Source organism: Oncorhynchus mykiss, chromosome 1 (assembly GCF_013265735.2).
Source record: "Oncorhynchus mykiss isolate Arlee chromosome 1, USDA_OmykA_1.1, whole genome shotgun sequence".
Lineage (NCBI taxonomy): Eukaryota > Metazoa > Chordata > Actinopteri > Salmoniformes > Salmonidae > Oncorhynchus > Oncorhynchus mykiss.
This window is the reverse complement of record NC_048565.1, coordinates 45,666,683-45,681,888: the sequence shown is the minus strand read 5'-3', so window position 1 is coordinate 45,681,888 and position 15,206 is coordinate 45,666,683. Positions and strand designations below refer to the sequence as shown.

Genomic DNA, 15,206 nt, shown 5'->3' with positions numbered 1-15,206 from the left:
AGTCTTCTCCTTGTATGAGCTGAAAGTTTAGAGGGACGGCCAGGTCTTGGTAGATTTGCAGTGGTCTGATACTCCTTCCATTTCAATATTATCGCTTGCACAGTGCTCCTTGGGATGTTTAAAGATTGGGAAATCTTTTTGTATCCAAATCCGGCTTTAAACTTCTTCACAACAGTATCTCGGACCTGCCTGGTGTGTTCCTTGTTCTTCATGATGCTCTCTGCGCTTTTGACGGACCTCTGAGACTATCACAGTGCAGGTGCATTTATACGGAGACTTGATTACACACAGGTGGATTGTATTTATCATCATTAGTCATTTAGGTCAACATTGGATCATTCAGAGATCCTCACTGAACTTCTGGAGAGAGTTTGCTGCACTGAAAGTAAAGGGGCTGAATAATTTTGCACGCCCAATTTTTCAGTTTTTGATTTGTTAAAAAAGTTGGAAATATCCAATAAATGTCGTTCCACTTCATGATTGTGTCCCACTTGTTGTTGATTCTTCACAAAAAAATACAGTTTTATATCTTTATGTTTGAAGCCTGAAATGTGGCAAATGGTCGCAAAGTTCAAGGGGGCCGAATACTTTCGCAAGGCACTGTATATGTTTTTAAATAACATTCTTGGAACGTGCTCTGAAAGTTACTAAAGTTTTCCTGTCATTTTTATTGAATGTTTTTATTACGTTCTCAGAACAATTTGAGAACATGACTTAAAGTAGAACTTTGAGGAAAACTGCAGAAAATGTTATACTGAAGTACTGAAACTCCCACAGAAGAACGTTGTTTCTTTAACGTTCTCTGAACTATTTGAGAACATTCTCAATGTCAAACCAGTTGGAGAACGTTCCTAGAATATTACCACATTTATTTTTAAATGTAACCGTGTTTAAATGTTTAGGAAACATTCTGTTAAAGTAATGAAATACCAAAGAAAAGTATGTTTTTCGTCAAGCAACTATCCTACATCATTCCCGGAAAGTTGTGGGAAGGTTGTATGCAAACAAAAAAAACATAGGGCAACCATGCTCTCACCAATCTCTAAGAAACATATGGTTCCCAGAATGGTACGTGCTAGATGGGCTGTAATTTTAAAAAACACAGAAATGCCAGGTTGATCAAAGCTCTAGTTAATTGTTAAACATGGAAAGCAGCCTTCTGTCACAATAAAAATCCACAACTCATCAATTAATAACAAACCTTGAAAGAATGATTCACCAAATGTCTGTGTTTTTATTGCCTGTTCCATCCCTGGCTCTGCAGGGAAAGATAGTGCAGGGTACCGTGGGAAGGCAGAACGGAGGTTCCTGTGAGTGTGCATTGGAAAATAATTGCACGCAGTCAAAGCCATTCATTCAAGACCTTGAGGAGCACAGCTCAGTAATTCAGCACCACAGTCTAGAGGACACCGTACAACACACAACGCAACGGAGGACAGCAAATTCCAGTGGATGGATTCAACCAGTGGTACAATTCTAAGACTTAAAATATATTCAAGATAGAATATAAAGTTTTGACATAGGCTTAACTACAGTGATATTTCAGAGGAAAACTTCGTTGGATAAAGAGTTTAGCCACTCTTCGCTTGCGTAATGCTGGTGTAGGCAACAGTGATATTTGGGATGACTGAATGCGCCAGGCGCCTGGAATCGGGGTCTAGATACTGTAGGCGTTAGGAGTGTTGTGGAGCTGCCGGAGAGCCCCTTCATTATTAAGAAGGATGCTGGTGGGAAATGCCTGGAGACAGAGAGGACGAGATTTTTCGAAAGGCTCTGGAACTGCTGTCGGATCTCTGTTCTAGGGGCGAAGTGCAAAACGACAACTGTGTGGATTTTATATACTATTTTCGAGATCTTGCCAGACCAAGACACTCAGACTCAGGTATGTTGTGGAATGCTGTAACTAATATAAAAATCATGAGATGTATTTAAATAGATTTTCTTTTGCATTGTGAGATTTGAAACTTATGCCAACTCAATTTCAGAAGTTAATGTAGACTATATCTTGGAAAATAGACTGAAAATTGCAACGATTTCAGTGGTTTTTAAAACTGTTTTTAAGACACTTTTCCATGGATTAGGAGCTTCAGGAACTTGTTGCATATGCTTTATATCAATTAAAACTGGATAACAGTATTTCAATTTAAACGACCTACATGAGCTTGCCTGTGGAGGGGATATGAGCCCCACCCATTCTCCATAGCCTAGATAACATAATGCTTTGAAGATTGCATGACACAGTATTCCAGTGGCAGTATCATTCTAAATTATTCTAAATGTTTTGTATTCTAAATGTTAATTTGACTGTTTATTTATGATTTATATTGCTGTATATTGACTATGATAGTAAATCTACCTTTAAAGAGCAACTGCCCTTAAAAACCAACTAATCCCTTTGAAAAGGGCCAATGTGGCATTAACCTGGACTCAGGGGTAGATGTAACATAGATACATAAATCTGGGACACACCAATTAGTATGATATGTTATATGTTTATATATGTATTAATTTATATTAACATTCTAATACCTTTAGCACTATTGGTTAGAGCCTGTAAGTAAGCATTTCACTGTAAGGTCGACACAGGTTGTATTCGGCGCACGTGACAAATAAACTTTGATTTGATTTTAATTTGTGGATGTGCATCATCCATTTTGTATGATATGTTATGAATTACAAGTTATGTTACACTTTTCAATTGGTACAACATGCTACGAATTGCAATTCACAGAATATGTTATGAATTTGCAAAATGTATGAAATGTTACGAATTCTAATTCCTTGCTTGGTGGCTAGGTAGCTAACTTTAGCTAGGCTAAGGGTTATGGGTTAAGGTTAGGAGTTAGCTGACATGCTAAGTAGGCTAGTTGCAAAGTAACACAAAAAAAAACAGTTGCAAAGTTGCTAATTATCTAAAATGCTAAAGTTGTCCGTGATAAGATTCGAAACCCGCGTGCTAGACGTTTGCATTATACGCTAACCCATCCACCCAGACCAACCACCCTACTTTCGTTTTTGGCTTAAGTAACGTTCTGTTTTACAGTGCATTCAGAAACTATTCACACCACTTTACTTTTTCCACATTTTGCTTTGTTGCAGCCTGAATGTAAAATGTATTCAAATTAGATGTGTTTGTCACTGGCCTACACACAATATCCCATAACGTCAAAGTGGAATTACATTTTTACAAATGTATTAAAAATAAATAAAAAACTGAAATGTCCTGAGTCAATAGGCATTCAACCCATTTGTTATGGCAAGTCTAAATAAGTAAAATATTTGTTTAACAAGTCCTACAATAAGTTGCATGGACTCTGTGTGCAATAATAGTGTTTAACATTATTTTTGAATTACTACTTAATCTCTGTACCCCACACATACAGATTCAACCACAAAGACCAAGGAGGTTTTCCAATGCCTCACAAAGAAGAACACATATTGATAGATGTGTTAAAAAAAGAAAAAAAAGCAGACATTGAATATCACTTTGAGCATGGTGAAGTTATTAATTACACTTTGGATGGTGTATCAAAACACTCAGTCACTACAAAGATACAGGTGTCCTTCCTAACTTGCCGGAGAGGAAGGTAACCAGTCAGGGATTTCATCATGAGGCCACTGGTGACTTTAAAACAGTTTATTGGCTGTGATAGGAGAAAACTGAGGATGGATCAACAACATTGTAGTTACTCTGCAATACTAACCTGGGGTGAAAAGACAAAAGCCTGTACAGAATCAAAATATTCCAAATTATGCATCCTGTTTGCAACAAGGCACTAGAGTAATACTGCAAAACAATTGGCAAAGCAACTTTTTGTCCTGAATACAAAGTGTTATGTTTGGGGCAAATCCAGTAGAACACTTTACTGAGTACCACTCTCCATATTTTCAAGCATAGTTGTGGCTGCATCATGTTATGGGTATGATTGTAATAGTTGAGGCACGAATATATAATGGATGCAGCTATGATGGTAATAGATAACTCATGTGTGACTATAACAGTATACTAACTAGCAGGAACAAACTCAAAACAACCCAGGGCCATAGCAAAACATGTCACATTTGGTTGCATAGTGTAACGGTGTCACCGCTCTTTACATATTTTTTCCTATGTCTGTCATTTCCATTACACGTCACGAATTATGTTTTTTGGCGACATTGCTATTTTAGAAAATACCTGGGTCTATAGCAATCTGCCAAATGACAAACGCATTCTAATTAGATCAGATAGGTGTGTTGTAACTGTTGCCTTATAATGACATTAACATAGAGTACCAGCCAAAAGTTTGGACACACCTACTCATTCAAGGGTTTTTCTTTATTTTACTATCTTCTACATTGTAAAAACTATGACAGAACACATATGGAATCATGTAGTAAGAAAGTGTTAAACAAATCTAAATATATTTTAGATTTTAGATTCTTCAAAGTAGCCACCCTTGCCATGATGACATCTTTACACCTTTTTGGCATTCTCTCAACCAGCTTCATGAGGAATGCTTTTCCAAATGTCTTGGAGGAGTTCCCACATATGCTGAGTACTTGTTGGCTGTTTTTCCTTCACTCTGCAGTCCAACTCATCCCAAACCATCTCAATTGGGTTGAGGTCGGGTAATTGTGGAGGCCAGATAATCTGAAGCAGCACTCCATCACTTTCCTTGGTCAAATATTCCTTACACAGCCTGGAGGTGTGTTTTGGGTCATTGTCCTGTTGAAAAACAAATGATAGTCACACTAAGCGCAAACCAGATGGGGTGGAAAATCACTGCAGAATCATGTGGTAGCCATGCTGGTTAAGTGTGCCTTTGAATTCTAAATAAATCACCAACAGTATCACCAGCAAAGCACCCCCACACCTCTTCCTCCATGCTTCACGGTGGGAATCACACATGCGGAGATCATCCGTTCACTTACTCTGCGTCTCACAATGACACAGCGATTGGAACCAAACATCTCAAATTTGGACTCATCAGACCAAAGGACAGATTTCCACCAGTCTAATGTCCATTGTTTGTGTTTCTTGGACCAAGCAAGTCCCTTATTCTTATTGGTGTCCTTTAATAGTGGTTTCTTTGCAGCAATTCAACCATGAAGGCCTGACTCATGCAGTTTCCTCTGTGACTTGATGTTGAGATGTGTCTGTGACTTGAACTCTGTGAAGCATTTATTTGGGCTGCAATTTCTGAGGCTGGTAACTCTAATGAACTCTAATTATCCTCTTCTGTAGAGGTAACTCTATGTCTTCCTTACCTGTGGCAGTCCTCATGAGAGCTAGTTTCATCATAGCACTTGATGGTTTTTGTGACTGCACTTGAAAATGTTTTAAAAGTGCTAGACATTTTCCAGATTGACTGACCTTCATGTCTTAAAGTAATGATGAACTGTTGTTTCTCCTTGCTTATTTGAGATGTTCTTGCCATAATATGGACTTGGTCTTTTACCAAATAGGGCTATCTTCTATCTACCTTGTCACAACACAGCTGATTGGCTCAAACGCATTAAGAAGGAAAGAAATTCCACAAACAAACTTTTATCATGGCCCACCTGTTAATTGAAATGCATTCCAGGTGATTACATCATGAAGCTGGTTGAGAGAATGCCAGGAGTGTGCAAAGCTGTCATCAAGGCAAAGGGTGGCTACTTTGAAGAATCTCAAATATAAAATATAGTTTGATTTGTTTAACTTTATTGGTTACTACATGATAGTTTTGATGTCTTCACTACTTTTCTACAATGTAAAAAATAAGAAAAATAAAGAAAAACCCTTGAATGAGTGTTTCCAAACTTTTGACTGGTACTGTATAATTGCTAAGAGTAGGGTGACCAGCACCAATGTCAAACACTGTAACCACTGTCAAAATAAGGGATTTCTCTAGGACATATGCTTATTGGGCCAGTATAGTTAGGCCCTGTCCAGAAGAAACCCTAATGCCTAAATAAGTGCCAAGAACATGGTGCTTATTTAACCAGATAGTCAGTTAAGAACAACTTCTTCTTTACTATGACAGTCTACACTGACCAAATCTGGACAATGCTGGGCCAATGGTGGACCCCCCTATGGGACTCCCAATCACAGCCAGTTGTGATACAGCCTGGAATCAAACCAGGGTGGCTGTAGTGACACTGAGATGCAGTGCCTTAGACCACTGTGCCACTCAGGAACCCAAGTCACAGCGAGATTGTTGGAGCTAAAGCACAGAGAGATTCTGGCAGCAAATTTTAATTCATGGCAATAAAAATGAAACACCAGGTAAAAAACCTAGGTGTTACAGTATTTTAGATTCTGAACTCAATTTCTAATCAGTCATTAGGAATGTGACCAAAATAGCTTTTTACCAACTGAGGAACATTGCCAAGGTGCGGCTGTTTCTCTCTCAGGCTGATACAGAGAGACTCATCCATGTTTTTATAACAAGCCGGCTTGACTACTGTAATGCTCTCCTGTCTGGTCTACCCAAGAAGGCCATTGGTCAACTGCAAAAGATACAGAATGCTACAGCAAGGGTACTTAGCAAGACCAGACGGAGAGCACACATTACACCAATTTTAAGATCTCTGCACTGGCTGCCTGTGAGTTTCAGAAATAATTTTAAGATTATTCTGTTGGTTTTTAAATCAATCCACGACTGTGCACACCAATACATGTCAGACATGCTTTTCAGTTATGTACCCAGTAGGTCTCTCAGGTCCTTTGGCACTGGCCGTTTAACTATCCCAAAGCCTAGGATCAAGAGGTATGGAGAGGCAGCCTTTAGTCATTATTTTTCCCAGCCTCTGGAATAGCCTGCCAGAAAAACCTGAGGTGGGCCGAAACTATGGACATATTTCAAAGAGATCTTAAAACATACCATTTTAGATTTGCTTTTCCTTAGGTGGCTTTTTAGCCATTCAGATGTTGTTATTCTTTAGTTTTTTATCCTGTTATGTTTGTTGCGTAGTAAATATTTAAGTTTTAATTTGAATTGTTTTTAGTTTTTTTGTGAAGCATGTCTGAAATTAAATATACTGAACAAAAATATAAACGCAATATGTAACAATTTAAAATACTTTTCTGAGTTACAGTTCATAGAAGGAAATCAGTCAATTGAAATACATTCACTAGGCCCTAATCTATGGATTTCACGACTGGGCAGGGGTGCACCACCCACTTGGGAGCCAGATCCACCCATTGGGAAGCCAGGCCCAGCCAATCAGAATGAGTTTTTCCCCAAAAAAGGGCTTTATTACAGACAGAAATACTCCTCAGCATACTTACTTACTAGCCCTTTCCCAAAAATGCAGTTAAAAAGTACAAAAATGTACAAATAGATAAAAAATAAAATGTTACACAAAAAAATAGCACTAAATACAAGGAGTACCGGTACCGAGTCAGTGTACTGGGGTACAAGGTAGTTAGGGTGATTGATTGAGGTAATATGTACATATAGTTTTGGTTAGGTGATTGATTTAAGTACTATGTACATGTAGGTAAAATCAAATAAAATGTTATTTGTCACATGCGCCAAATACAACAGGTAGACCTTACCGTGAAATGCTTACTTACAAGCCCTTAACCAACAATGCAGTTTTAAGAAAATAGAGTCAAGAAAATATTTTTTTAAAAGGTAACACTATAAAATCACAATAATGACGCTATATAAAGTGGGCACCGGTACCGAGTCGATGTGCGGGGGTACTGGTTAGGCAAGGTAATCTGTACATGTACAGTAGGTAGGGGTGAAGTTACGATGCACAAATAATAAACAGTGAAAGGAGCAATGTAAAAGCAATTGGGGGAGGCAGGTGTCAATGCAAATAGTACGGGTGGCCATTTTATGAATTATTCAGCAGTCTAATGGCTTTGGGGTAGAAGCTGTTAAGGATCCTTTTGGACCTATACTTGGCGCTCTGGTACCACTTACCGTGCGTTAGCAGAGAGAACAGTCTATGAATTGGGTGACTGGAGTCTTGGCTTGGCCCCATTGATGTACTGGGCCGCACGCACTACCCTCTGTAGTGCCTTACGGTCAGAAGCCGAGCAGTTGCCGTACCAAGAGGTGATTCAACCGGTCAGGATGCTCTCGATGGTTTAGCTGTATAAATCTTTTTGAGGATCTGAGGGCCCACTCCAAATCTGTTCAGTCTCCTGAGGGGGAAAAGGCATTATCGTACCCTCTTCATGACTGTCTTGGTGTGTTTGGACCATGATAGTTTATTGGTGAACTTGAAACTCTCGACCCGCTCCACTACAGCCCTGTCGATGTGAATGGGGGCATGCTCTACCCTCCTTCTCCTGTAGTCCACAATCAGCTCTTTTGTCTTGCTTACGTTGAGGGAGAGGTTGTTGTCCTGAAACCACACTGCCAGGTCTCTGACCTCACCCTTATAGGCTGTCTCATCGTTGTCGGTGATCAGGCCTACCACCTTGTGTCGTCAGCAAACTGGTGGGGCCCGTCAGGAAGTCCAGGATCCAGTTGCAGAAGGGAGGTGTTTAGTCCCAGGGTCCTTAGCTTAGTGATGAGCTTTGTGGGCACTATAGTGTTTAACGATGAGCTGTTGTCAATGAACAGTATTCTCACATAGGTGTTCCTTTTGTCCAGGTAGGAAAGGGCAGTGTTGAGTGCAATTGAGATTGCGGCATCTGTGGATCTGTTGGGGCGGTATGCAAATTGGAGTGGGTCTAGGGTTTCCGGGAAAATGGTGTTGGTTTTAGCCATGACCAGCTTTTCAAAGCATTTCATGGCTACAGTGCAACGGGGCAGTAGTCATTTAGGCAGGTTACCTTTGCTTTCTTGGGCACAGGGACTATGGTGGTCTGCTTGAAACGAAGGTATTACACACTCGGTCAGGGAGAGGTTGAAAATGTCAATGAATACTCTTGCCAGTTGGTCTACACATGCTCTGAGTACAGGTCCTGGTAATTCGTCTGGCCTGTCGGCCTTGTGAATGTTAACCTGTTTAAAGGTCTTGCTCACATCGGCTATGGAGAGCGTGGTCACACAGTTGTCCGGAACAGCTGGAGCTCTCATGCATGCTTCAGTGTTGCTTGCCTCAAAGCGCACATCTGATAGGCTAGTGTCACTGGGCATCTTGCGGCTGTGTTTCCCTTTGTAGTCCTACGAGCGCCAGAGTATTAGGATTAAATCTTAGACCTGCATTGACGCTTTGCCTGTTTGATGGTTTGTCTGCGGGCATAGCGGGATTAGTGTCCCGCTCCTTGAAAGCGGCAGCTCTGGCCTTTTGCTCGGTGTGGATGTTGCCTGTAATCCATGGCTTCTGGTTGGGATATGTATGTACGGTCGCTGTGGGGATGACATCGTCAAAGCACTTGTTGATGAAGCCGGTGACTGATATGGTATACTCCTCAATGCCATTTGGGGGGGGGGGGGGGGGGGGGGGGGGTGAACAGCAGAAAGTCTGGGTAGCCATTTAATTAACTGTTCAGCAGTCATGTCTTTGGGGTCAAAGCTGTTCAGGAGCCTTTAGGTCCCAGATTTGGCGTTCCGGTACTGCTTGCCATACGGTACCAGAGAGCACAGACTGTGACTTGGGTGGCAGTCAGGAAGAAGAGTATCCAATTGCAGAGGGAGGTGTTTAATGACAGGGTCCTTAGAATAGGGATGAGTTTGTACGGCACTATGTTGTTGAATGCTGAGCTCAACCGATACCTGACACGGACAATGGTGTTGTAGTGGGAAGATTGGAGTACTGTGATCCAAGAGGTTGTGAGCTCAAATTCAGTGGTGTGTATTCATGGATACCAAAGAAGGTCAGGTTTCCCAAAAAATTTACCAACAAAAAAACATATAAAACAATGTATTTTATCTCTCTGTGCATCATCATTTTCCTTCAATTTGGGAGAGGCTGAATGTACACTACCGGTCAAAAGTTTAAGAACACCTACTCATTCAAGGGTTTTTCTTTATTTTTTACTATTTTCTACATTGTAGAAAAAATAGTGAAGATATCAAAACTTTAAAATAACACATATGGAATCATGTAGTAGCCAACAAAATATATGTTATATTTGAGATTATTCAAAGTTGCCAACCTTTGCCTTGACAGCTTTGCACACTCTTGGCATTCTCTCAACCAGCTTCATGAGGTAGTCACCTGGAATGCATTTCAGTTAACAGGTGTGCCATCTTAAAAGTTAATTTGTGGAATTTCTTTCCTTCTTAATGCATTTGAAGCAATCCGTTGTGTTGTGACAAGGTAGGTGGGGTATACAGAAGATACCCCTATTTGGTAAAAGACCAAGTCCATATTATGGCCAGAACATCTCAAATAAGAAAAGCGAAATGACAGTCCATCATTACTTTAAAACCTCTCAGGCTAGCGGGACGCCTAGTGGACAGCTTGTGGAAGCTTTGGGAATTGCAATCTGGGAGCTGGAATTGCATATGCCCCTATGCTTTCCATTGTAAGAGCATGGGCTCTCTAAAAAAAAAGATCCTGTTGGTTTTTCTTTGGATTTTCTCTGACCGTATCTATTGTGTTATAGTCTCACACATTATTCTAACATTTCTACAAACTTCAAAGTGTTTTCTATCCAATGGTACCAAATCTATATACATATCCTGGCTTCTGGGCCTGAGTAACAGGCAGTTTACTTTTGGTACGTCAGTCAGGAGGAAATTCAGAAAAAAGGACCCTAGCCTGAAGAAGTTTAAGATATGAAGTTCAGTCAACACGGAACATTTCAATAACTTTTAAAGTTTCTTCAAGTGTAGTCGCAAAAACCGTCAAGCGCTATGATGGAACCGGCTCTCACAGGAATGGAAAATCTAGATTTACCTCTGCTGCAGAAGATAAGTTCATTAAAGGTGCATACAAGTGTCTTAGTACATACAACGTATGTATATTGGAGTACTGTGATCCAAGAGGTTGTGAGCTCAAAATCAGTGGTGTGTATTCATGGATACCAAAGAAGGTCAGGTTTCCCAAAAAAGTGGGGTGGCAGGTAGCCTAGTAGTTCGAGCATTGGACTTGGAACTGGAATTTTGCAGGATCAAATCCCTGAGCTGACAGGGTAAAAAAACTGTCATTCTGCCTCTGAACAAGGCTGTTAACCAACTAGGCGGTCATTGAAAATAAGAATTTGTTCTTAACTGACTTAGTTAAATAAATGACAAACTTCAGAAATTACAGCCCAAATAAATGCTTTACATAGTTCAAGTAACAGACACATCTCAACATCAACTGTTCAGAGCAGACTGTATGAATCAGGCCTTCATTTATTAAGAACAAATTCTTATTTACAATGACGGCCTAACAAAAGGCAAAGGGCCTCCTGGGGCTGGGATTGAAAAAAGAAATATATGTACTGTATATACAGTGGGGAGAACAAGTATTTGATACTCTGTCAATTTTGCAGGTTTTCCTACTTACAAAGCATGTAGAGGTCTGTCATTTTTATCATATATACACTTCAACTGTGAGAGATGGAATCTAAAACAAAAATCCATAAAATCACATTGTATGATTTTAAAGCAATTAATTAGCATTTTATTGCATGACATAAGTATTTGATACATCAGAAAAGCAGAACTTAATATTTGGTACAGAAACCTTTGTTTGCAATTACAGAGATCATACGTTTCCTGTAGTTCTTGACCAGGTTTGCACACATTGCAGCAGGGATTTTGGCCCACTCCTCCATACAGACCCTCTCCAGATCCTTCAGGTTTCGGGGCTGTCGCTGGGCAATACGGACTTTCAGCTCCATCCAAAGATTTTCTATTGGGTTCAGGTCTGGAGACTGGCTAGGCCACTCCAGGACCTTGAGATGCTTCTTTCGGAGCCACTCCTTATTTGCCCTGGCTGTGTGTTTCAGGTCGTTGTCATGCTGGAAGACCCAGCCACGACCCATCTTCAATGCCCTTACTGAGGGAAGGAGTTTGTTGGCCAAGATCTCACGATACTTGGCCCCATCCATCCTCCCATCAATACGGTGCAGTCGTCCTGTCCCTTTTGCAGAAAAGCATCCCCAAAGAATGATGTTTCCACCTCCATGCTTCACGGGTTGGGATGGTGATTGTGGACTTCAGGAAACAGCAGAGGGAACACCCCCCTATCCACATCGATGGAACAGTAGTGGAGAGGGTAGCAAGTTTTAAGTTCCTCGGCATACACATCACAGACAAACTGAATTGGTCCACTCACACAGACAGCATCGTGAAGAAGGCGCAGCAGCGCCTCTTCAACCTCAGGAGGCTGAAGAAATTCGGCTTGTCACCAAAAGCACTCACAAACTTCTACAGATGCACAATCGAGAGCATCCTGGCGGGCTGTATCACCGCCTGGTATGGCAACTGCACCGCCCTCAACCGTAAGGCTCTCCAGAGGGTAGTGAGGTCTGCACAACGCATCACCGGGGGCAAACTACCTGCCCTCCAGGACACCTACACCACCCGATGTCACAGGAAGGCCATAAAGATCATCAAGGACATCAACCACCCGAGCCACTGCCTGTTCACCCCGCTATCATCCAGAAGGCGAGGTCAGTACAGGTGCATCAAAGCTGGGACCGAGAGACTGAAAAACAGCTTCTATCTCAAGGCCATCAGACTGTTAAACAGCCACCACTAACACTGAGTGGCTGCTGCCAACACACTGACACTGACTCAACTCCAGCCACTTTAATAATGGGAATTGATGGGAAATGATGTAAATATATCACTAGCCACTTTAAACAATGCTACCTTATATAAATGTTACTTACCCTACATTATTCATCTCATATGCATACGTATATACTGTACTCTATATCATCGACGGTATCCTTATGTAATACATTGTTGTAATACATACTTTGTTTACATACTCATCTCATTTGTACATACTGTACCCGATACCATCTACTGTATCTTGCCTATGCTGCTCTGTACCATCACTCATTCATATATCCTTATGTACATATTCTTTTTCCCCTTACACTGTGTACAAGACAGTAGTTTTGGAATTGTTAGTTAGATTACTTGTTATTACTGCATTGTCGGAACTAGAAGCACAAGCATTTCGCTACACTCGCATTAACATCTGCTAACCATGTGTATGTGACAAATAAAATTTGATTTGATTTGATTTGATTTGGTGTTCTTGGGGTTGTACTCATCCTTCTCCTTCCTCCAAACACGGCGAGTGGAGTTTAGACCAAAAAGCTCTATTTTTGTCTCATCAGACCACATGACCTTCTCCCATTCCTCCTCTGGATCATCCATATGGTCATTGGCAAACTTCAGACGGGCCTGGACATGCGCTGGCTTGAGCAAGGGGACCTTGCGTGCGCTGCAAGGTTTTAATCCATGACGGCGTAGTGTGTTACTAATGGTTTTCTTTGAGACTGTGGTCCCAGCTCTCTTCAGGTCATTGACCAGGTCCTGCCGTGTAGTTCTGGGCTGATCCCTCACCTTCCTCATGATCATTGATGTCTCAAGAGGTGAGATCTTGCATGGAGCCCCAGACCGAGGGTGATTGACCGTCATCTTGAACTTCAACAGTTGTTGCCTTCTCACCAAGCTGCTTGCCTATTGTCCTGTAGCCCATCCCAGCCTTATGCAGGTCTACAATTTTATCCCTGATGTCCTTACACAGCTCTCTGGTCTTGGCCATTGTGGAGAGGTTGGAGTCTGTTTGATTGAGTGTGTGGACAGGTGTCTTTTATACAGGTAACGAGTTCAAACAGGTGCAGTTAATACAGGTAATGAGTGGAGAACAGGAGGGCTTCTTAAAGAAAAACTAACAGGTCTGTGAGAGCCGGAATTCTTACTGGTTGGTAGATGATCAAATACTTATGTCATGCAATAAAATGCAAATTAATTACTTAAAAATCATACAATGTGATTTTCTGGATTTTTGTTTTAGATTCTGTCTCTCACAGTTGAAGTGTACCTATGATAAAAATTACAGACATCTACATGCTTTGTAAGTAGGAAAACCTGCAAAATCGGCAGTGTATCAAATACTTGTTCTCCCCACTGTACATATATAAATAAGGGGCAAAACATGCATCACGACAAGAGAGACAATACAACACCACATAAAGAGAGACCTAAGACAACAACATGGGAAGGCAGCAATACATGACAATACAGCATGGTAGCAACACAACATAACAACAACATGGTAGCAGCACAAAACATGGTACAAACATTATTGGGCACAGACAACAGCACAAAGGGCAAGAAGGTAGAGATAACAATGCACCACGCAAAGCAGCCACAAGTGTCAGTAAGAGTGTCCATGATTGAGTCTTTGAATGAAGATATTGAAATTAAACTGTCCAGTTTGACTGTTTGTTGCAGCTCGTTCCAGCTGCTAGCTGCAGTGAACTGAAAAGACGAGCGACCCAGGGATGTGTGTGCTTTTGGGACCTTTAACAGAATGTGACTGGCAGAACGGGTGTTGTATGTGGAGGATGAGGGCTGCAGTAGATATCTCAGATAGGTGGGAGTGAAGCCTAAGAGGGTTTAATAAATAAGCATCAACCAGTGGGTCTTGCGACAGATATACAGAGATGACCAGTTTACAGGGGAGTATAGAGTGCAGTGATGTGTCCTATAAGGAGCACTGATGTCAGATATGATGGCTGAATGGCAGAGAACATCTAGCCGCTCGAGAGCACCCTTACCTGCCGATCTATAAATTACGTCTCCGTAATCTAGCATGGGTAGGATGGTCATCTGAATCAGGGTTAGTTTGGCAGCTGGGGTGAAAGAGGAGTGATTACGATAGAGGAAACCAAGTCTAGATTTAACTTTAGCCTGTAGCTTTGATATGTGCTGAGAGAAGGACAGTGTTCCGTCTATCCATGCTCCCAAGTACTTGCATGAGGTGACTACCTCAAGCTTTAAACCCTCAAAGGTAGTAATCACACCCGTGGGGAGAGGGGCATTCTTCTTACCAAACCACATGACCTTTGTTTTGGAAGTGTTCAGAACAAGGTTAAGGGTAGAGAAAGATTGTTGGACACTAAGAAAGCTTTGTTGTAGAGAGTTTAACACAAAATCCGGGGAGGGGCCAGCTGAGTATAAGACTGTATCATCTGCATATAAATGGATGAGAGAGCTTCCTACTGCCTGTGCTATGTTGTTGATGTGAATTGAGAAAAGCGTGGGGCCGAATTGCTGCAACGATACCACTACTAAAGGACATCAATAAGAAGAAGAGACTTGCTTGGACCAAGAAACATAAGCAATGGGCATTAGACCTGTGGAAATTTGTCC

General features: G+C 41.2%; 1 protein-coding gene across 1 annotated transcript in view; it reads left to right on the top strand.

Moving 5' to 3' along the window:
* Positions 1-1,230: 1,230 nt before the first annotated feature.
* The window catches only part of LOC110523892 (synaptotagmin-9), a 48,488-nt gene continuing 34,512 nt past the window's right edge, over positions 1,231-15,206 (top strand). The window contains exon 1 of the mRNA XM_021603012.2: positions 1,231-1,882. Within this exon, the coding sequence (XP_021458687.1) occupies positions 1,735-1,882 (148 nt within the window). The 5' untranslated portion in view covers positions 1,231-1,734. The remainder of the gene's footprint in view (positions 1,883-15,206) is intronic.